At 39.7% G+C, this 24,274-nt stretch overlaps 1 protein-coding gene across 1 annotated transcript; it reads right to left on the reverse strand.

The window, feature by feature from the left end:
• Positions 1-1,897: 1,897 nt before the first annotated feature.
• On the reverse strand, positions 1,898-23,953 carry GM2A (ganglioside GM2 activator). The gene is made up of 4 exons (XM_070739055.1): positions 23,536-23,953; positions 15,920-16,072; positions 7,072-7,254; positions 1,898-4,180 (listed from the first exon to the last, which is right to left on the reverse strand). Exons 1-4 carry the CDS (start codon positions 23,650-23,652, stop codon positions 4,010-4,012), a joined length of 624 nt encoding a protein of 207 aa, XP_070595156.1. The 5' UTR covers positions 23,653-23,953; the 3' UTR covers positions 1,898-4,009.
• Positions 23,954-24,274: the final 321 nt, after the last annotated feature.

Below are 24,274 nucleotides of genomic sequence, written 5' to 3' on the forward strand. Positions count from 1 at the left end.
GGTACACAGAGTTGCCAGAAGGCAAGAGTGGCTTTGCAACAAGAGGTCTCTGTGTGATGCTTCAGTGTGGAAATCAACTTTCGTTATGTTCCAGATGTCCACTGAGATTTCCCTCTTGTAATATTATTATTTCAATAATGAATTATGAACTGGGGAACTGGGCTCATTATCTCCAATCTTTCTGCCAACTCAGAACGAGTCGGTTAATGAGAGCTTTGTGATCAAAGAAAATACTGTATCTCTGAGTTTTGGTTTCTGTTTTGGACTTTAATTAGCAGCTGGCACCAAACAGACTTATTTTTTGCTTCGTTGCTAGATTTCTAAATCTAAATCTTTCTGCTCCTAAAATGTTAGAATTACATGCTTAAATCTTGTAAAACCAATGTGTGTGGGCCTAATTGTTGGGAGGCTTATCGCTGGGACAGAACAAAACCAAGGTGCGTCTTATGGTCAAGTGCATCTTATTGAGCGAAAAATACTGTAATTTTATATGGTTGGTTTTTTTTACTAACTACCATCGTCACTTTAATAAAATACGTAGAATGGATGTAAAATAATGGTTAGGAATGTGTTTTGTACTATGCCTGTTTATGCAATAAAAATACCTTAAAAGGCGATATCATGTTTTTCTTATATACTGTATTAATATTCATTTTCAATAAACAAAACCGAAAACAAAATCTAGGGTTTTTTTCCTAATATTTTTAGTAACTGAATGTTTTTAAAATCCAGATAAGAGTTTTCCTAGCTATGAATCATTGTGCCATAACAAATTGTTACAATTTGTTGCCTGATTATCACAGGTCTATTAAAAAAAATACTTAAACTGAAATAGTAAAATGTCAGCAACATTACCCAGTAGTGCAAAAAAATATGTGTGTGGCTCACAGCTGATTGCAGCACCTGACCAACCTTGGCTGCTCTTAAAAAGCTTAAAGAGAATTGGACCAGAAAGTTTTTAAATGGAAGATTACCAGGAAATCATGGGGATATAGGCTAGACTGGGGAGGGGAGAATTCTGCATAAAACAGTTGTGGCAGATTGTTTCTGAATTATTGCTAAAAATTAGGTTTGTGACCAAAATGTTACCAAAGATATTTCAGATAAATTTTGTATGATCTACCTCCCACATTACTTATCATGACAACATGAAGATGTGCTCTTCACATTTACAATGCTCAGAAGCAAAAATGTGCTATAAAGGTATTAAAAGGTGTAAAGATGGCCTTTTTTTCCTCCATTCAATCACTGTATGTGGTCATTTTCATTTCAATTTATGAGCATTTGAATTGCATTTTTACAGGAATGGTTTGAATTAATTGCATGTCTTTATTATAAAACAAAAAGGTTTATTTTGAATTCCCATTGTTCCATTCAGGAAAAAATAGTATTGTTCATGTCACATAGCTCTCTAAATCAAGATTGGGATTTAAGTATGATTATTACAGAAATTAAGAAAGCCCATCCTCAGTGAAAAATAGTTTGTTTTAACAAGATATACAAGAAGCATGTAAACTGCTTCCTTATTATTATAACACTCAAATATATTGTAGCAATTATTTTTTCATGGTTTTTTGCAATGCCTTTGCTGTACAAAGTTGTAATAGTAGTTTACTAAAATTTTTTAGTCATATAGCCATTCCATAGCTCTGTCAATTAAAATAGAAATACAAGAAAATTGCATGGTTTGAAGGCAATAGTCTTTTTTAACATGTGTGATTTAGATACAAGAGGAAATCACTGCATTGCTACATGCAAAAATATAAATAAACTCTTGCAGCTCCGTCATTTTCCCAGACTCTTTCTTTGAAATTTCATGTAAAATTTACTCAAGATTAAGCAACAGAAGTTCTCTATGTAGAGTTTGAATAGCTACTCCAGCATAAAGTGTGCCAAATTTTTCCTGCTCATGACATAACTTTTATTAGAATTCAGGTAAACATGGAACATATTGTACATAGTGGATATATGATCAAAAAGCATATTGTGTAGATGGAAGATTTAGGAAGCCAAATAATAGAATACAAAACTATTTTAACGGAATAACATTTTAGCCTATCCTTTTAGACTCCGTGGAATGCCATCAAATCACATGCAACAACAAAAATTAAATGAAACAATACTTGAGAGCCAGATTTCTGTTAATGTCGTTAAAAGCAATAGCATCAAAATATACATTTCTGCGCAGAAATGAAGGTGTAGAAGCTAAGCCTCTTATTGCTCAGTGGACAAAATCAACAGAATACATCCAAGGTTATTTCTTGCAGTTGGGAGAAAGGTTCTGTAATTTTTAAATCAAGCAATTAACTCCTGCCAAGCCTAATTCCTAATTCAGAGCTATAAGGGCAAGGATTATTTTCTGGATTGTTTGCATGAATGCACTTTAAGCACTAGCTAGCATGGTCAGGAGCAAGGATTATCTGCATTGTACCAAATTGGCTATGGCTAACTTCAAAAAGCTAAGCTCTTATCAGATCTAATATACGTGGATGGAAGATGTCCAAGGGAACCTCAGAACTATATGTTAGACTGGGAAGTAAAACAGAACCCCAGAAAGTTGCAAGGACACACAATAATTTTCTATTATTGCTGGAATCAATCATATACCGTAGAAATCTTTAGGCAACTACAAAGAGTCCATCTCTAGAGCAGTAGCCCAAAATATCTAGAAGACATTCTGAGAGCTTGTATGGTAGACCACTAAGGTGCTAGAACAGAAATGGGAAACCAAGTTCCCATTAGATGTGAAAACCAGCTAGGGATCCTCAATCAAACCATTCCTTCTCAGTCCAAAATAGGTTCTGTCTCTAACAAGCTGGTGATAAGTAGAATCCCTCATCACTCCGTGATGTGTCAGGTTTATACTTAACATTCAAATTATGGCACAATATCCCATTTAATTGATGTTTTGAATTATTTGATTATCTGTTAATTTGCTCTCCAATTAGTGATTAATTTTATTTAATGCATAGGAGGTATAATATGTTAGAAAATAATCGTTGGTTCTAAGACACTTGTTAGTAAGTGGAACAAGTTTCTTAGGAACAAGAGAATCAGTCTTCAAACGAAAAGAGAAATGCTCATTTAGAGAAATATGTGCTGCTTTGCCCAGGAATACCCTCTGTAAGCACTTACGGTAGTTTTCTTAAAAAGAAGAGTTAGTGCATTCTTATATAAAAGTGGGAACTGCTCACTTTTAAAAAAATGCTTTTATTTTCATGGTTGCTGTGACTCACCTCCACAAGAAAACATTAAGCTTATGAACAAGAGGATAATAGTATTATGCAGTAGATAATACTAGCTAATAAAATGTACCACTTAATAAGAGGTTGTCAGTGGAATGTATTGCAAAAAAAAGGGCAGGGCACAATCCTGATTTTCTCAGTATTTTTCCTAACTCTCTCACAAAGGTCATCTCAGGATAAAAAAGTTGAGTTGCACACGGTATCATTTGGAAACTGTCCATTCCTAAAAATAAAAAAAGACATTTCTGGTATACTGAAAGAGACACTCCACATAGGTTCTGTAAAGTGTCAGAGAGGTATACCCAAATCTGGGTAGACTGAAGGAGCATCCACAAAGTAGAAAATGTAATTTCTTCAGGGTTTTGGGGTTTTTTTGATACCTTGCTCACATTATTCTATCATCAATGCACTTCCACTACCTCATGGCTTGAAGAGGCCTCTATCTACTATTTAAGCCTCTGGAATGAAGGGGAATCTAATGAGGGAATCCTTCAATGTGTCTGCCAGCTAAACATAGTTTAGGCTTAATGTGTGCAGATTCCCTTTGCTATAATTTGTAGAACCTGGTCCTTAATACGTTTTGGATAGGGAAATAAGGAGCATCCTTCCCTTGGATTCTCCAATCGGTGCTCCCGGTAATCAACAGCAGTCACTAAAATAGTAACTGTAACCCTTCCTCTTTAAATGCTGCAAAGCAACTCTTCATGTTAGTCATAACAGGATAGAAAACAAGCTGGAAGAAGCATGGCACTGGACGCTAAGACTCAGTGTAGCCACCGTCTCTCTGACTGCAAGGAGAAGGCCAGCTTAGTGCAGGCCATCTCTTGGTCCCCGTTGCTCAGCACAACTCTCATCCTGTAGTCTCCATTGGTGAGGAAAGAAGGCAAATCCATGTTGGGTATGAAGAATTCAGAGGAAGGAAGGCTGTAGGTGCCCTGAAAAGAAGAAAGACAAACCATCCCATCAGTCTACATAATTTGATATAAGTTGCCTTTCCCTGTCTATCAGTACAGTTTCAGTACCAATAAACCACATCAGGGCTATCTTTTTAAAACAGGAACAGAAATGAGGAAGCATTTACAGGATTAACTACTGAAATAGCTCTTGAGTGTACTCAGTAAAAGACCAATGCAAATTGCTTAAACAAAACTATGCTCGCACATAACCCACTATGGAAAATTCTACTGCCTGCTACTACAGGTGAAACTCAAAAAATTAGAATATCGTCCAAAAGTTCATTTATTTCAATAATTCAACTTAAAAGATGAAGCATAATATATGAGAGAGACTCTTTACATTTATTTATTTAATTTAACTTCTATGCCACCCAATCACAAAGGACTCAGGGCGGCTCACAACAAAATAAATATTAACCCCCATAGTTCAAGCTATGATTTGTCATAATTGTGATGATTATAGGATACAGCTCATGAAAACCCCAAATCCACCATCACAGAAAATTAGAGTATTACATGCGATCAATAAAACAAGGATTGTACATAGAACAATATCGGAGCTCTGAAAAGTATAAGCATGCGTATGTATTTGGTTTGGGCCACTTTTGCAGCAGTTACTGCCTCAATGCAGTGTGGCATGGAAGCTATCAGCCATGGCATTGTTGAGGTGTTATGAAAGACCAAGATGTTTCAATAGTGGCCTTCACCTCTTTTGCATTGTTCGGTCTCATGTCTCTCATCTTCCTCTTGGCAATGCCCCTTAGATTCTCTATGGGGTCCAAGTCAGGTGAATTTGTTGGCTAATCAGGCACAGTAATCCCACGGTCATTGAACCAGGTTTTGGTGCTTTTGGCAGTGTGGGCAGGTCCCAAGTCCAAAATCTCCTGGTAGACAGTTGTATTGACCCTGGATTTAATGAAGCAGTGGACCAACACCAGCAGACGACATGGCTCCCCAAATCAACAAAAACTGTGGAAACACTTGCATCTCATTTGGAAAGCAAGGACCCAGAGTATGGAGGAAGAATGGAGAGGCACACACTGCAAGATGCTTGAAGTCCAATGTGTAATTTCCACAGTCTTGTTTTATTGATTGCATGTAAAATTCCAATTTTCTGATATTGTGGATTTGGGGTTTTCCTGAGCTGTACCCCATAATCATCACAATTATGACAAATCACAGCTTGAACTATCTTGCCTTGCATGTTTATTTATTATTAGAGTTGGAACAGACCTTCCAGGTCATCTAGTCCAACCCCCTGCTGGTGCAGGAGACCCTACATCACGCTAATCCAATAGCAGTCCAGTCTTTTCTTGAAGGTCACTAGTGTTGGGAGTGTTCACCACCTCTGCGGGCAAGCCGTTCTACTGGTTGATCACTCTCACCTTCAGAAAGTTCCTCCTTATTTCCATGTTGAATCTGTCCTTGGGCAGCTTCCAACTGTTCATCCCTGTCTGGCTCTCTGGTGTTTTGGGAAATAATGTGTTCCCCTCCTCCCTGTGGCAGCCTCTCAAGTATTTGTAGACTGCTACCATGTTCCCCCTGGACTTCCTCTTTGCTAGACTATCCATGTCCAATTCCTGCAATCTTTCCTTGTATGTTTTAGTTTTTAGTCCCTTTATCATTCTGGTTGCTCTCTTCTGCACTTTTTCTAGAATATCAATGTCTCTTTTGTAGTGTGAGGACCAAAACTGAATGCAGTACTCTAGGTGTGGTCTAACCAGGGCATTATAGAATGGTATTAGCACCTCCCTTGTCTTGGAGTGTGTTCCTCTGTTTATGCAGCTTAAGATTGTGTTGGCTTTTTTAGCCACCGCTGCACATTGTTGGCTCATGTTTAGTTTGTTGTGCACTAGGGCTCCAAGATCTATCTCACATTCACTGCTGTTGAGAGTGTTTTCTCCCAGTTTGTATGTGTGTTTTGGGTTTTTCTTACCTAGGTATAGGATCCTACTTTTCTTTGCATTGAACTTCATTTTGTTTGTTTGGGCCCATTGCACTAGTCTATCTAGATCCCTCTGTATCCTGAGCCTATCCTCTGGGGTGTTGGCCGCTTCTGCCAGCTTGGTGGCATCTGCCAGCTTGGTCATCTGACATGTAATGAGTCTGTCTCATATATTACGTTTTACCTTTTAAGTTGCATCACTGAAATAAATGAACTTTTGCACTATATTCTAATTTTTTGAGTTTCATCTCTATACTGATATTCAAGTTCTAGAAGCAGTTGTGGATAGTCAACTACTATCCAGCAAATCTTCTATAGTCCAAGCTGCTGCCTAGCTCCTCTGAGAAAAAGCATTACATGACAAGGTGGATTGATAAAAACAGATTTGAAAAAGGAATTTGGAAATTAACACTGACAGAATGGCAAAGAGAAACAGAATTGGGTTGAAATGGGGCAAAATAAGGAGTTCTGGAAAACCTGCACAAGGATTGCATTTTGTGGTCTATCTTTCTATAGCAAGCCATATGCTTTCACAGAAAATCGAGATTCCTCTTTGAAAGATGCCTAGTTCTATTTGCAAATTCATGCCTTTATTTTAATGCATCATTATTTATTTAATTGATAAGTTTTCACAGAGACGGACTGCATTACGGGCTACCCGAATGTATTCCTTTTGTAATCATAAGGCTGAGGTTATGTAAATAGTAAAAAAAAAACAAAAAACAATCGTAAAACAGATTTGACCATAGCTGAAAATTCTGGTAAGCCTATCATCCATTTCTGGACAAAGCTGCATGAATGGAGGCGCACCATTATTGGAGGTGCACAGCTTTACGGGGAGAGGAGTATAAGGAGCTGCCGATGCCCAAAGGGTTTTGTTGCTGCTTTTCCAAAACTAGAAAACAAAAGGAGAAAGAGGGCTTACCGCTTTGAATGGGCAGTGACATGGAATGCCGTAACTTTGCAATGGCTCTGGACATGGCTGGCCTGGAGGGATGAGGCTGTCCAGCAAGGCGCAAGTATCCTCATAGGTGCAGCTCCCAAGTTCATCCACACAAGGGATTTTTAACCATATATCTCCAAGCTTCTTCTCCAGTATGACTGTTGCCTGGAATTAGACGTGAATATTAATATTCTGTCTGAAAATTTCTTCCTGTCATTAATACAACCTGGTGTTTCTCCCCCATGCCACCCAATATTTTTTTATTTTTTATTATTTATTTTTATTATTTGGATTTGTATGCCGCCCCTCTCCGAAAACTCGGGGCGGCTCACAACAAGTGAAAAGACAATCCAATACATTAATCCAATTAATTAAAATATTATAAATTTAAGAAAACCCCCTATACTAACATACACACACACACAAGCATACCATATATAAATTCAACGTGCCCAGGGGAAGATGTTTAGTTTCCCCATGCCTGACGGCAAAGGTGGGTTTTGAGGAGTTTACGGAAGGCAGGAAGAGTAGGGGCAGTCCTGATCTCCGGGGGGAGTTGGTTCCAGAGAGCCGGTGCCGCCACAGAGAAGGCTCTCCCCCTGGGGCCCGCCAACCGGCATTGTTTAGTTGACGGGACCCGGAGGAGGCCCACTCTGTGGGACCTAATCGGTCGCTGGGATTCGTGCGGCAGAACTTGAGAAATCAGTGATTGCACAGTCAATTCTTTGAATGTCTATCACTGTTCAGGCTACTTGCATGGAGGAAATAAAGCAATAAGCCTGATTCATCTTTAAATGCAGGAGTGAGGAGCTAAATTCAGGACCCCACCTTACCTGGGAGAAGATAAATATCAGGGAGACACACCTTGAAAGAGGTGTAATCCTCACCCCCAGAAAAAGCTCCTTTTCCTTCTACCACTGTCACCTTTTAGACAAAGGATGCCCAATTAACTGAGCTGGGAGCTGCAATTGGAGGTTGCCATTTTATTTTTCTGTTCATCTTGGGACAAAAAACCCATTTGGGAAAACATTACTTAATTACAAGAGCATGTCCATGGACAGGGTTTAGTCTCCATGAAATTATCCAACATTACAGGAGTTAAAAGGGAGGGCGACAATATCATTCTGTAAGGAGCATTAATAAGCAAAACACACACTCTAATGTTAAGCTATAATCAAGTGGGCACCCGTGATATCAACCTAATGACCAGATGGGAAACCCAATGACAGCCAGATGCAACTTTTACTTTAATTAAGCAAGGCAGCTCTTTGGTTCTCATGTATCATAAGTTACCAACCTCTGAGCAGTAGAGAGCCATATAAATTCTGCAAGGTTCTTCCACAGTTTCCCCATTTGTTTTTAGTGCAGAATGCTGTTTTCTCCAATCTGGTGCTTTCCAAAGGTTTTATGTTAACATGCCAACCTTGCCTGGCTAATAGCTGAAACACTATCCTCTAACACAGAGGTGTCAAACTCACGGGCCGTGAGCCAGATGTCTGTCACACTGGCCATGCCCATACCCAGTTCATGGAAGGGAGAAAAAGTCACAAATGTGACATGATGCTGCCATAAGTTTGACACCCCTGCAAAGTATCAGCTAATGTCAAAATATAACTACTTTCCTAGCCACTTGTTCCCATTCCTTTTTTGCCTGTGAATATTCTCTCTAGAGCAGGGATGTCAAACTCCGATCGTCACGTCATCACATGGTGTATTGTGACTCCCCCCCTTTTCTAAATGGGGGTGTGGGTGTGGCCAGCGCATGACTCACATCTGGCTCGCGGGGCGTGAGTTTGACACCCTTGCTCTAGAGTTCCTAAAGGAAATCAACCCCTACTGTCCTTTGGAGGGATAGATACGGAAGCTGAAATTCAAAACAACTTGGTCACCAAAGAAGAGAGGACTTATTGCAAAAAAGACCCTGATGTTGGGAAAGACTGAAGGCAAAAGAAGGGGATGGCAGAGGATGAGATATTTATTTATTTATTTATTTATTTGTTTGTTTGTTTATTTATTTATTTATTCATTCATTCATTTATTCGTTCAATCAATCAATCAAATTTCTATGCTGCCCTTCTCCTGGGAGATAGTTAAATTATAACATTGACACAATGAACATGAATTTGGGCTAACTCCAGGAGACAGTGCAGGACAGGGCAACCCGGTGTGCTGTGGTTCATGGGATCACAAAAAGTTGGACACTGAATGTTCTGTCGGGCTCTCTGGTAGAATCCTCCCAAAAATTCACAGGTACAAATTTCAGACACACACATACGTTTGAAAATTCAAAACAATGTTCTTCATAATGAAAATTCACTTAAACTAAGCCCTCTTTTGTTATAGCAAAGAGCACTGGTCTCCAAATAAAGTGGTAATTTATACAAGTCCCTTATCAGTCCTGTGATACTTAGCTTGCAGCTGTGAGGCAATTCAAAGTCCTTCTTTCACAAAGTGAAACACACTTTGCTCTGGTTTAGTTTCAAAGCAGGGAAAAATCAGCACACAAAAAGTCAAAGTAAAACAGTCATGAAACACAAGGATCAGATAATCCTCCACAATGGCCAAACCCACAGGCTGCTATTTATAGCATCCTCACTAATTACCACAGCCCCACCCAACCACAGGTGGCCTCATTTTCGTTGATAATAATCTCTCAGTTGTTGTTGCCTATGCATCGCTCTCCGCATGCGTGGCTGTATCATTAACTCTTGTTCTGAATGCAAGGAGGAGCTAGATAATTGATCTCCTTCTGAGCTGTCTGCCACACTCTCCTCCTCCCTGTCACTCATGTCTTCTTGGTCAGAGGAGCCTTCATCATCAGCTTCCATCGGGGGGGGGGGGAAACAGGCCTGCAGCATGTGGATGTCTCCCCCACATCCACAGTCCTTGGGGCAGGAGCTGGGCCAGAGATAACCACAACACTGAATAACAACTGTAGAGTGACACAAACACAAGACACAAATAAAAGTCACAATGCCATTGCTCTGTGCTGATTCTCCGAAGAAAAAGACATCAAAAGCACAGTTTAAAAACACAAAGTGGCCAAGCATGCAAAAAAAACAACAACACCTCCCCTAACTAGGCTTCTGGGCTCTGACCGGATGGCCACCTCCCCATCCAAAAGGATGGTAAGTATTCACATAACAAGTGCTCACAAGGCAGGTCAGCTTGTGTGGTATCAAAGGTCTCAGATATTTGCCGTTTTTCACAATGCTTCTGAGAACAGCTGAAACACTGCTCCCCCTCCCCCCCCCATGTAAGAGATTATCTCCCTTCGACATGTGGTCTGGCCACTGCTCTCAAATTGGCCCAATTTCTCCCACACCATCATCTCTATTTATAAGCAGATACAATTTATCTCTAGCTCATTACCAGTACCTCCCAAACCACAGCTGAAAGGAGTTGGAAGTTGGGAAGAACTGGTATGGATTCACTTCTCACTCTGTGTGTTGTGTGTCTGTTTGTATGAGAGAGACAGAGAGAGGGGGGAGGGAGGGAGGAAGAGAATTATTGAATCATTCTGGCTATGACTTTACCCTTCCTCGTCCTCGCAGAGGTCAACCAGGGTTCTCTAAGACGCTACTATTTCCCAGAAATTTAAAATACAGCAAAGGGAACAGTGACTTTGTGGTTTGCAACATCCACCGACCATAATATCTAGTTGGGCTAGGTGAGAAACCATCAGACTGTGAAATGAACACATAGATGGGCATTCACAGGGCATTGGTTGAATGCCTTTGGATTTTCCTGCTGTTAGCTAGAGGAAGTACTAACAGGCTCATCTTTTTCCAGCAGTGTGGCTGTATTTGAAGACATCAGCAAACTGGCTTTTAACAACTTCTGAGTAGCTGGCAGTTGAAATGAAATGCTCTTGAGGAACATGCCCGAAGGAAATATACTTCCACAAGGAGAGATGAGGGTTTCATTGTTCCTGAGCATCATTTTTAATAATCACCCTAATCAATAATCTCTGGACTACCAAGTTACACTTTTTGAAATTTTGCATTATAGTATTTCTTTCTTTCTCTCTTTCTCTCTCTCTCTCTCTCTCTCTCAAGAAAAAGGATTAAACATCTTGGTTTTGGCCCAAAGACATATGGGAATGTTTGTGGAAAGTATTATGAATTGTAGTGAGAATTTCCACACAGTTTTGTGCTCTTAAGGTGCAAAGTGATGTGGGAATTGGACTGAATGGATTTGGGCACGCAGTCCCTGCAAAGTGCCATGGCCAGGAAGCAAACTTCAGCCCTGGATAAAATCTTTCTGCATAAGTGGAGAAATTCAGCATAGGATACAGCCCCCAAATAAATGAATAAAATGAAATTTTCAGAGGCAACACACTGAACGTCTTATGACGGATTTTGTACTTATGATTGATTTGATTTATTTATTTATTTATTTATCTATTTATTTATTAGATTTGTATGCCGCCCCTCTTCGTAGACTCGGGGCGGCTCACACATACAATAGAACAATTCATAACAAATCTAATAAATTTTTAAAAAACATTAAAAAAACCCATTATTAAACCAGACATACACACAGACATACCATACATAAATTGTATAGGCCCGGGGGAGGGCGGGAATGCCTCAATTCCCCCATGCCTGACAGCAAAGGTGAGTTTTAAGGAGTTTACGGAAGGTAAGGAGGGTGGGGGCAGTTCTAATCTCCGGGGGGAGCTGGTTCCAGAGAGTCGGGGCCGCCACAGAGAAGGCTCTTTCCCTGGGACCCGCCAGACAACATTGTTTAGTCGATGGGACCCAGAGAAGGCCAACTCTGTGGGACCTAATTGGTCACTGGGATTCGTGCGGCAGAAGGCGGTCCCGGAGATATTCTGGTCCGATGCCATGAAGGGCTTTATAGGTCATAACCAACACTTTGAATTGTGACCGGAAATTGATCGGCAACCAATGCAGACTGCGGATCCATTTTCACAAGACTCTACGTGGCTTCTAAAATTTTAAACTAGATCCAACTTCTCAGAGTTTCCTATTGAAAGGTGTTAAGTTTACAATGGGTAATTTTTCAGGCATTGCTATCAAGAGCAATGTACTCTCGCATAAATATTAAGAGAACCTGTAGGCCCACACTCAAGACAAATGCAAGTCCTACATCCAAGCATGTGCTGCCGGCCACATATGAGGAATATCTTCTTCTCTCACTTTCTTTTAAAAAAAGAAGCAGCTTGGAGCAAAATGTAGACGATTGAGGTTTGAAAACAACCTTGAACATATAAACATACATGACATATCATGTCACCATTACAAAAGAAACAGCAATCTTAATTAAATATAGGGAACTAGGAGAATCTAAAGAAATTAAAACTGTAGCATTGGAAAGTGCTCAAGCGGTGATAGTATTAGGATGGAAAGACTCTACAAAATGGACACTACAAAATTGGTACTGGTACATGGTGGATTACATACATTTTGAAATTATGGAAATAAGATTAAATAATTTTGATGAGAATAAACTAGAGAAGCTGATGGTGCGATGGAACAAGGTAAAAGATTATATGTTAAGTAGAATCTGTGATGTAAATACGAAAAATAAATTACAATCACTCTTTTAGTAAAAAAGCGTTCAAGATAGAGCCAAGGATCAATAGATAGACAAATAACTTAAAAGTCTTTGAATCCTCCTATAGGGGTGGTGGGGGTGACGGGGTGTGTGTGTTGTTTGGTGATGGGCACATGCACTGTGCACTGTTATATGTTTGTTTTTTGTAAACCTATAAAATCAATAAAAATTTATTTTTTAAAAAAAAAAGACATATCATGTCACCATTTTCTAGTTAGAAGCAAACCTCGGTTGCCATGTTGAATCAACCACAATTGATGTTAAGGAACAAATCATAGTATTATATCTGAAAGGATTCCATGTTTAATGCTACCTTATGATTATACAGCAGGAAAAGCCAGTGACCTATCAGCTGATTCACTCTGAAGTCCATATGAGGAAAAAGGAAGGGTTGCAACACTACAGGTGGCTCAGAAACCATCCTGGAGATTACCCAACCACACAAAATCCACAAAATCATTCTATTTTATCTGATATCCCTATCTCACTGCCTGAAATCCCAAACAGGAAAAACAGCACTAGATTTTTTTTTAAATGGTGCTAGAATGAGGACAGCTGTGGTGAGAACCAGTAACAGAACAATCCAGAAACCAGTAAGACAGGAAAAGACTTGAGAACAGGACAAAGTAATAAGAAAGCAGCATACAACATCTGAACTAAATCACAACCCACATTCTCAGGCCTGGGGCTCAAAAGACTCATACATACATAATTATTCAAGACTCATAAGGTTTTGCATACAACCTAGGTAGGTTCTATCAGTACAATCAATAACACAAGGCAGTTTTCATTATATTACTCTATGGATTTTATCTGAAGCCTTTAGAGTCTTTGAAGGCTGACATCATTCTATATACGAAATTATTGATGTCTCCTGATTTTATTATTATCCCTTAGAAATATGGCTGAGGCTAGACCGTGACATGGATACTGTATTTTTTTGGAGTATAAGACACAATTTTTCCCTCCCTAAAAGAGGGTAAGTGCGTCTTATACACCAAATACAGCAATTTTGGGTCTCCCAAAGCCCTACCTCACGCAGAAATGGGTGTAGAGAGAGCTTGTGAGATCTGCAGAGTGCTCCTAAGAGCTGGGGGAAAGTAGAAGTGCCCCCATTTTTGAATGGGGTACGCAGAGGTTTTGGGAGGTCAGCAAAGTGCTGCTGGGGGAGGGCAAATATTTTTTTTCTTACTTACCTCTTTGAAATGTTGGTGTGTCTTATACTCCAGTGCATCTTATAATCCGGAAAATATGGTAAGTACAGGTAGCTATAGACTTACAACAGTTCATTTAGTGATTGTTCAAAGTTACAAGAGCACTGAAATATGTGAGTTCCGAATATATTTCACACTTACAACCATTGCAGCATCCTCATGGTCGCAGTATTTACATTCAGATATTTGGCAACTGATTCGTATTTATGATGGTTGCAGAGACCTTCTGACAAGCAAAGCCCATGGGGAAGCCAGATTCACTTAACAAATGTGTTTATTAATTGAGCTGTGTTTCTAATTTAACACCTGCTCTGATTCACTTAACAAATGTGGCAAAAAGAGTCATAAAATGAAGCCAAACTCACTTAACAAATTTCTCACTTAGCAACATAAATTCTGGGCTCAATTGTGGTTGTATGTCAAGGACTACCTGTACTTGTTTAATAGGAGAACATAAGCCTGAATCCATTTTTATTTATTTTTTAATGCTTTATGCAGCGACCTAACTCCCAAATACCTTACATAGGATAAAAGCGTATAAACGAAACTAGCCAATAACACTACACACTATATGCTGAAACAATCAGTATCACAATACAACATAAGTGGGGTCAAAACCACACATGTTCCAATGATGTTACAGGCCATTCAATGCTATGAATTAGTTCAAGAAATTTCTCAACTTCGAGCACTTTAAGATGTGTGGACTAACTCCCAGAATTGCAAAGCCAGCATGGGAAGTTGAAGTTGATACTATTAAAGTACAAAAGTTGCCAAAGTTGAGAAACACTCAAGCTTGTTTCAAGTACCCCTTTTCTTGTTCTATTTGGATGGCTAATTTTTTAGTTAAAAGGAACTGAAAATATGAAGTGGGGAAATTATGCAAAATGCAGGGCTAATATTTTCCATATTAGGGGAGTGTTATTTTTATGTTGTTCTGAGTCATTTTTAATGGTGTCTGACCTTTTTAAGGGCAGATAGCTTCCCTGCGTTTTCTGACTTAACATGGGCAGAAAGTGCAGCACCATTTTTCAAATAATTACACTGCTAAAATCTGGAAAGGAGCCTTGGGTCTACAAACTATTCACTCCTAGTCAACTGGAGGAAATGTCTTTCTAGGACAACAATTAGGAGGCAAAAGGGTTTTAGTAAGAGGCAGCACTAAGATGATTGAGAGTTATCTTGGAAACTAAGCATGAGCCTGCCAGGGTTGATGCTTTGATGGAGCATCAGCTGAGAATGACAGAGCAGCTGAGTGGACTGGAAAGATGAAAAGAAAAAAACCCCAGAAGGCAGCTTTCTATTAGAAACATAGAAACATAGAAGTCTGACGGCAGAAAAAGACCTCGTGGTTTATCTAGTCTGCCCTTATACTATTTCCTGTATTTTATCTTAGGATGGATATATGTTTATCCCAGGCATGTTTAAATTCAGTTACTGTGGATTTATCTACCACGTCTGCTGGAAGTTTGTTCCAAGGATCTACTACTCTTTCAGTAAAATAATATTTTCTCATGTTGCTTTTGATCTTTCCCCCAACTAACTTCAAATTGTGTCCCCTTGTTCTTGTGTTCACTTTCCTATTAAAAACACTTCCCTCCTGAACCTTATTTAACCCTTTAACATATTTAAATGTTTCGATCATGTCCCCCCTTTTCCCTCTGTCCTCCAGACTATACAGATTGAATTCATTAAGTCTTTCCTGATACGTTTTATGCTTAAGACCTTCCACCATTCTTGTAGCCAGTCTTAGGTTCCCAGAAAACTTGCATAGATTCAGTCATCAAGATTTGAACATTACTCAAAGATGCCTTTATTTAGGAAAGAAAATAAGGAGGGAGTTGAAAAGTAACAGGGCTACTTACTGATGTCTAGGTTGAGCTGCCACAAAAATAAAACAGTGTGCAAACTTATATCTGGTCTGGTTTACACTTCAAGACACCAAATAAATATGTTTATTTTAACAAATGTACTATTATCAGAGATACAAGTAACATTTATGGTTTGGTTTGGTTCCATCACCTTTCACGTACCTTTAGAGGACTACAGAGGAGTATAGTGCTGGCCCCTGATGCAATAACTGTCACATCTCCAGGAACAGCAATTGGATCAGGACTTACAGATAGACTCTTAATCATTGCAGGTTCTGATGGAGGGCCACAGTTTTCCCATGCGAAGTTTTGTACCTAAACGTGTGAAGAAAGACCAGATTTAAAATTGTGCATCAAGTATGACAGAAAGACCTTCCTCAATCTGGTGGAGGAACTCTGGCTAAATTGCCAATGCATACCAAATACATCTAGAAAACCCCAGCATAAGAATAACTGCATTATGTTTTTCTTAACAGAATAAATAATAGTTACAAAACTTGAAATGCATAATTTAATTAAGAGGGAAAAGGGAAAGAGGTTGAAATAACCTTTTGTGCCTGTCTTAACACTTAGCACTTGACCTATTTGCAGATTTCCTTCTTTTTTATTCAGTAAGATCTTAACTTGCGTGATAACTCTAGACTTTCTCTGAAGGCTCCCATGCTCCACCACTCTTTGAAACTTAGACATCGGAATGCTATTTTCCAAGATTTCTAGATTAAGCTACTGCCAAACATGTAGTTTTCTGTGCATTTTTAATATGGAAGACTATTAGATCATGAGAAACTTTCTGTTTGAAGCCAGAAGAGGTACCAAAAAAAATTTATGACTTCTGGCTGTTGTCTTTTGAAGTTAATCCTATATTTCCATTTGGTCCCTGCATCAAACCTATTTACATAGATGGCCTTCAAAAGACAACAGCCAGAAAGCATTTTTGTTCTTATTGTTTTCTTTGAGTAGCAAAGTACAAGCTAGGGCCTATAACAAAACTTGGAAAAGGCAAACGTGTTGAGAAGAGGCGGGAGAACTGGAACAGACTTCCCATTCAATATGTCCTCCAGCATGTATTGAGACAATAATTGCCAAGAAGCATAATTAGCATTTCTGAAGAGCCCTAGATAGGACGAAGCAAAGCTAAAATGTTGCTGTGGCTCTTTGCAATATCATCCTATGGTGGTCTTGGGATTTCAATACTCTATTGCCTGCTGGAGAATTATCTTTGCATTTATCAGGCAGTCCTGGAGTTACAAACACAATTGAGCCCCAAAATTATGTTGTTCATGGTGACATTTGTTAAGTGGGTTTTGCCCCACTCTACGGCCTGTCTTGCCACAGTTGTTAAGTGAATCACTGCAGTTGATTAAGTTAGCAACCTGATTGTTAAGGGAACCTGGCTTCCCCATTGCTTTGGTCTGACCAGGAGATCACAAAAGGTGATTGTATGACTTTGGGGCATAGGATCGGTCATAAATATGAACCAGTTGCCAAATAGCTGAATTTTGATCACAGGATCAGGAGGACGCTACAAAACTCAGAACTGTGAAAAATGGTCATGTCACATTTTTCAGTGCCGTTGTAATTGGATGGTCACTAAATGAACTGTTGTAAGTTGAGCACTACCTGTACAATGGCCTCAGTCACTGGACACTGCAGAAGCCATCAAAGTCCCTAGACTTCCTTATGGAAATGCAGGATTCGGCCTAGCCGTTCAGGATTGGCAAGTACTTTTAATTTTGAATGAGAAATGCTTTCTGTGTAGGAGTTTTCTATTGTTTAGGGAAAGCCTTCAAGGGGCTGGTTAGACAGGATGACTCTCCTTAAGCTCCAACTGGAAAAATCTCAGTTGAAAACCACTTTTAGCACAGAAGCAAAGCACTACAATCTGTTAACAATTTCATCACAGAACACTTCAGGTCTGTACATGTTGGACTGGGTATGTAACAGTCGTGACACACCTCACAACTTCACGGGGATCATTGTGTCCCTTGCTCAATGAGGTGTTATTGGGTAAGCCGAAATATAAACAGATCTTTAAAAAAGAGAAGTCTCTTGAGAATTAGGGTTACAGTTTAATTATTAAGCTTCTTATTGAACAAACGCAGCATTCTTGTGCAAAGACTTTTTCTAAAAGTGTTGCAAAACTTCTCCTTCATTTGACCAGGTGTAATTTATGGCACACTATGTAATACATTATTTACAAGATACCAATAAAGGAGAGTATTTGTAAAATGGGGAGTCCTTGATGTTCTGAGCGTGATTGTCTTTATGCATTTACTTACCCAAATTGGGTAACATCAACAGTGCTAGCAAAGAGTGGAATTTGCTCTCAGTTTATATTCTAGTGGCTTCAAGACCACTTCCATTAACACTGACAGAGCAAATCATTAGAATATAAACTGAGAGCAAATCCTGCACCTTACTAGCACTGATGATGTTAACTACTTTGGGTAATGAAATGTCTTTCTAAAAACAACTAAGCTTTGAAAGAACCAAGAACCCCTTAGTTAGAATGTAACATTTTATGAGTAACATTAAAAATGATTTTGAAAGCTATGGTATCTTATTAGATTCCAAACTAGGAATGTAGGATTTCCTGCTCAAGCAGCGGGTTGAAGTTGATGACCTGTAAGGTCCCTTTCAACTATAATAATAATAATAATAATAATAATAATAATAATAATAATAATAATAATAATAATAATAATAATAATCGGTTTTGTAAAAAAAGATATTTAGGCCCATGCACTGATTCAGTCAACCAATCGCCCCTCAAAAAGCAGAACCGTGTATCCAAAAGTAATGAGTGTCTCATATATCCCACTGCACCAGGAATTATTAATGCAGATGGAAAATTAGATCTGTATGCTATGCCGTGCCTTAAGTTTTGTAAAATGACAAAATGACAAAAACAACAGCTGTTCATCTGAAATAAGATGGTGGACTTATTCCTATTGACCAATTGTCTCCGGAACCAACCAGCAATCATTTGTAGAAAACAGGAAATATAACTTTTTTTCCACACACAGGCATGTTTTCCAGCTGCTTTTCCCAAAGTAATATTTTCCCCTTTATCCTCTTTGAGTACTCCTGTCTGTTTGGCTGGTTTGTTTGTTTGTTTACTTATTTACTTACTCACTTACTTACTTACTCACTTATTCCATTTTTATGCCACCCTTCTCCTTAGGGTGGCTTACAACATGTTTGCAATAGCACTTTTTAACAGAGCCAGCCTATTGCCCCCACAATCCAGGTCCTCATTTTACCCACCTCGGAAGGATGGAAGGCTGAGTCAACCTTGAGACGGTGATGAGATTTGAACCGCTGACCTACAGATCTACATTCAGCTTCAGTGGCCTGCAGTACAGCCCTCTACCTGCTGCGCCACCCCGGCTCATTTACTAGTTTACTTCCTTGCAAACTATTTCCAAAAGTCTAATGGCTACTTCACATAGGAATAGTCCTGAATTGCATCAATCGTTACCATGATCTTATTGTCTTTTAGAGTTATTTTTTATCAGTAATACTATAATAATGGTAGTAATACAGTAATACCTCATGATACGAACTTAATTGGTGCAAGGAGGAGGTTCGTATGACGAAAGGTTCGTAAGACGAAACATTGTTTCCCATAGGAAACAATGTAAAGTCAATTAATCCGTGCAACCAAACCCCCCCCCCCGCAAAAAAACGGCTTTCGGCGACTGCTGGGAAGCCGCGCGGCTGTTTTAAAAGGTGACAGCCGGCCTGGGGGGCTTCCCAGCACCCCCCGAACCTGGGTTCAGGGTTCGGGGGGTGCTGGGAAGACCCCCAGGCCGGCTGCGACCTTTTAAAACAGCCGCGCGGCTTCCCAGCTGTCTCCGAACGCCGAACGCGGAAGTTCGGCTTTGGCGTTCGGCTTCAGGAGACAGCTGGGAAGCGGCGCGGATGTTTTAAAAGGTCGCAGCCGGCCTGGGGGGCTTCCCAGCGCCCCCCCGAACCCAGGTTGGGTAAAATGAGGACCTGGATTGTGGGGGCAATATGCTGGTTCTGTTAAAAAGTGCTATTGCTAACATATTGTAAACCACCCTAAGGAGAAGGGCGGCATAAAAATCGAATACGTGAGTAAGTAAGTAAGAAAGTCAGTAAGTAAATAGGAAAACAAACAAACAAATAAACTAGCCAAACAGACAGGAGTACTCAAAGAGAATAAAGGGGAAAATATTACTTTGGGAAAAGCAGCTGGAAAACATGCCTATGTGTGAAAAAAAAGGACGGGAGACAGCTGGGAAGCGGTGCGGCTGTTTTAAAAGGTGACAGCCGGGCTGGGGGGCTTCCCAGCAACCTCCCGAACCGAACCCGGGGTTCAGAAAAATTTTGCCTCTTCTTACGAACTTTGTTCGAGTTACGAACCGGCGTTCGGGAGGCTTCTGGGAAGCCCCGCCGCCCGGCTGTCACCTTTTAAAACAGCCGCGCGGCTTCCCAGCAGTCTCCGAACGCCGGTTCGTAACTCAAAAAAAGTTCGTAAGAAGAGGCAAAAATTTTCTGAAGTTGTTCGAGTTGTTCGTAAGACGAGGGGTTCGTATCTTGAGGTACCACTGTACTTGGTCTGTTGTGTAGATGTTTGGGGGTTTCAGGGTGGGGAATTTGTGGTGGGTAGGGCATGTTTTTTTAAATTGTTATGTGTGTTGGGACTGGTCTTTAGGTGTCATGTGAATTTTGTTGTATGGGTATACTGTGTATATACATACAATGACAATAAAGTATTTATTTATACATGTATACATGTATTATAAATAGAAGACTGCCAGTTTGAAAATCTGGCAAATATTTCCCCACCCCTCCCAATAATCTACCATAACTAGTTTTCCTTAAGGGTTGTAAATCAGTTCCACAGTTCATCTTTTCCCCAGTCATTTGAAATTAAAGGGTTACATCTACTCTGAGTTTCCCTACTCTGAAGGATCTGGAAAAATAACAATATGATACTCAGAAAAATAGTCAATTAAAAAAAAAACTCCTCAATTTTGATCCAGCAACCTTCTATTCTCAGGGCATATTTATTTATTTATTATTTATTGGACTTGTATGCTGCCCCTCTCGGAGGACTATGTTACAATCACTGCATCACTGTAATGTTACTCATAAAAATAGCTATAAAACCAACACCTCAATTGGAAAAGCATTATTTTAAAATTGGATATGTGTGTATTTTGAACTTTAATTCTGAGTGTGCGTCCTCCCCTCACAATATAGCCCAAAGGTTCTTTTCAAAAGGCAACTGGATTTTCTTAAGGTTTTTTCCTTGAAAACATTTCACTTCTCATCTAAGAAGCTTCTTCAGTTCTTCAGGAACATTTTCAAGGAAAACAACTAAGAAAGTCCAGTTGCCTTTTGAAAAGCACCTTTGGGACAACCATGGCCTGGATGATTCACACTGCCCCTCCTCCTATAAGACTCATCCCTACCAAGGGAACTAATGGGGATTTTTCCTGGAACAGAAATGAGGAAGGGGGAGAAGCAACAGCTGGGTCATTGTCCAATGGGAGGATGTGGTAGCAACATCCAAAAAGTGTACTTCACAAGCAGAATGTCCTGAACTACCCTGCAGGTGCCCATGTACAATTAGGTAAAACCTGGAAATCTGCTGGTAGTGTCTGTACACAATCCTAGGCTGAATGACATAATGCTCTATTTCAGTTTACAGCAGAATCTTATGTGACACATTGTGCCAATATCACAAACTTACTCATTACTTACTCCCAACAAGTTCATTGAACTACTTTGGATTGTCCCTTCGCTGAAGGTCAGCAATATTTAATAACCATAGCCTTATTTTTTAAATACCAGTATTTTAAAAAGTCCTATTATTGTACTAGGTATTGCTTATTTTTTATATTCATTTTATTGCCCTATGTTCTGGCTATTTAATATAGCCTGCCCTAAGATCCTTAGGATAGTGACCAGGTCAAACATATTTACATTAATAAATATTTATCTTGCTGCTCCTTTAAATAAAGTAGGGTGAATAGGGACTCAGCAAATCACAATTTCATATACAGTAGTATCTCTACTCACAAACTTAATTCGTTCGGTGACCAGGTTCTTAAGTAGAAAAGTTTGTAAGTAGAAGCAAATTTTCCCATAGGAATCAATGTAAAAGCAAATAATGTGTGGAAACGCATTAGGAAAGAAATAAAAGCTCGGAATTTGGGTGGGAGGAGGAGGAGGAAAAAGAGGAGGACAGTCACTGCCCAGAGCGAAGGGAGTGTTTCTTTTCTCTGGCACTGGCAGAGGTTTATTCCCTCTCCATGCGCCCAGAGAAAGAAAAATGCTTTGTTCGCTCTGGACTGCCAAAGACTCCTTAAGCGCCACCAAAAGGCTCCTCTGGCAGCCCAGAAAAGCTCAAGATGGCCGGGATTAAAGGGGGAATGGCAGGAAACTGGCCAGGCATTTGTGCCGCTCTTAAATTTCCTGGGAAAGCTTTCCGTGCTCGGGTTCTTAAGTAGAAAATGGTTCTTAAGAAGAGGCAAAAAAATCTTGAACACCCAGTTCTTATCTAGAAAAGTTCTTAAGTAGAGGCGTTCTTAAGTAGAGGTACCACTGTATTTTGTGTGAGAAATACTATTCAAATTTGTATTCAAATACAAAGCCTTGAGCAAGATTCTATCTATCTATCCATCTATCCATCTATCTATCTACTACCATAGATTAATATAATTATTATTAGGATTAACCCCCTGTTGTTTGCTCTTATTCAAATCTATATGACCAAGTATACTATCAGAAGTTGTTTCCTTAGCCTGGATTTAAATACACAACTAGACAGAAATCATTTCTCCTCCCATTAAGATGAGACCTTGGGCATTCCACTAATTATGCTTGGAGCGTATTACTATTAATTTCTAACAGGAAGATTTATATCAGTAGCAGCGATGAGAAGGGCTTTAATACACCTAAAATTCACATTCCATTCATGGCAAGAATTAACTACATCATCACATGCATAGTCATAAGGTCTGCCTGCAAAAACACAACATTAAATTTCTGCTAACAGCAACAAAAAGTAATCAGATGTGGGCTCCTGATAATAATAGTCTCACTGTTTGGAACCCATTGTTGTTTGTTTTCCAACTAGATTGGCAAGCTAACATATTACCAACTACTCTTGTAGTATTAAATCCTTCAGAACTACCCCAGATTTTCAAAATAAGTGTATAGAATTATGATACTCTTTAATTCCGGCCACTGTAAGACATGAGATGACTCTTTTAATGGAATTTTAAACTGTTCTTTATATTTGTTTTTATGATTGTAAGCCGCCCAGAGTCCATTGGGAGTGGGCAAATTCCATTAATAAATAATAATAAATAAATGAGAAGGCACCTAGACCATTCCATCACACACATACCCAGCTCAAAAATAGTTTGTGACTTAAGTTTTCACACGAATAAAAGAGAGCTAGGATAAAATATGAAATAAAACTGCAATGAACAAGGAGAGGTTTGCGCATAATAATTAATATTTTTGAAGGGGGGAAGGGAATACCTACAATTTCTAACAAGATTACCGGTAGGTTAAAGAAAGAAGGCTCCACTAGCGTGTTATTGCAATATAGCTTCATGCATGAGTGCAGATCAGCCGCCACTCATCGTTACCTTTGTCAAAATAATAAAAATGCATTATCCCAGGAAGCCCCCTACTCTTTCGCATTCAAGGATCAGCCACAACTATTCCTCTCCTTCTTCCACCCATCTTGCCAGTAGTAGAAGCGAGGCCATATTACCCCTGCTGCCACTTACCTTACTCAGGGACCAGGTAATGTTCGGCGCAAAAAAATGTTGTTTTTGGGGTCCCCCGTGGACAGCTGACAACAGCTGGAGAACGCCGACGGTCAGCCAGAGCGCCAAAGCCTGCATTGCTAGGATCAATTCGGCTAATATCTGGAAGAATGCAGCTCACAAGGCGCCGAGAGATCGAGCTCTTTGGAGGATCGCTTGCAGAAGCTCCCGGACGCAAAAGATGCAAGATCAGCTTTTCTGGGAGGAAAACTTCCCAAGAGTCCAAGAGCCCACCAAAGTCACGGGGCTTTTTTGTTTTTTTGTTTTACTGGCCTCCCGTCCTCTCCCCCAGGATAAAAAGATGCGTGTGAACCCGCCTCCTTCCGCCACCAGGTCTCTTGTCGGAGACAACGTGATTTATTTCGCAAGCTCTGAGACCGGAAACGGAGATCACTTCACGCTTACCTCGGTGCAAGGGAAAGTGCTCTGACCTCTGCTGGTACGGAACGTGTATTGCCCAGGCAATCCGGGTGCGGTAACTTTACAGAATACAGTACTGTACTGTAATGGATTTCTACTTTAAAAAAAAAACAAAACACCTGCTTCATTGTGAAGGGGAAAGCGGGGAAGGGAACCCGCATTGGAATCTCATTTTCTCCTAATTTATTTATTTATTTATTTATTGATCGATTTTGTCCATTGCACAATGAGAGTTATATTGGGTATACATATAGTAAATATATAATGAAGGTTATAGAGA

Source organism: Erythrolamprus reginae, chromosome 2 (genome assembly GCF_031021105.1).
Source record: "Erythrolamprus reginae isolate rEryReg1 chromosome 2, rEryReg1.hap1, whole genome shotgun sequence".
In the NCBI taxonomy this organism is placed as follows: domain Eukaryota; kingdom Metazoa; phylum Chordata; class Lepidosauria; order Squamata; family Dipsadidae; genus Erythrolamprus; species Erythrolamprus reginae.

Coding starts and splice junctions, on each gene's coding strand:
- GM2A (XM_070739055.1), bottom strand. CDS start 23,652: ATGCAGGCTTTGGCGCTCTGGCTGACCGTCGGCGTTCTCCAGCTGTTG. Junction 7,255..15,919: donor TCCTCTGTAGTCCTCTAAAG/GTACGTGAAAGG, acceptor GTCTAATTCCAG/GCAACAGTCATACTGGAGAA. Junction 4,181..7,071: donor GTCACTGCCCATTCAAAGCG/GTAAGCCCTCTT, acceptor TCTTCTTTTCAG/GGCACCTACAGCCTTCCTTC.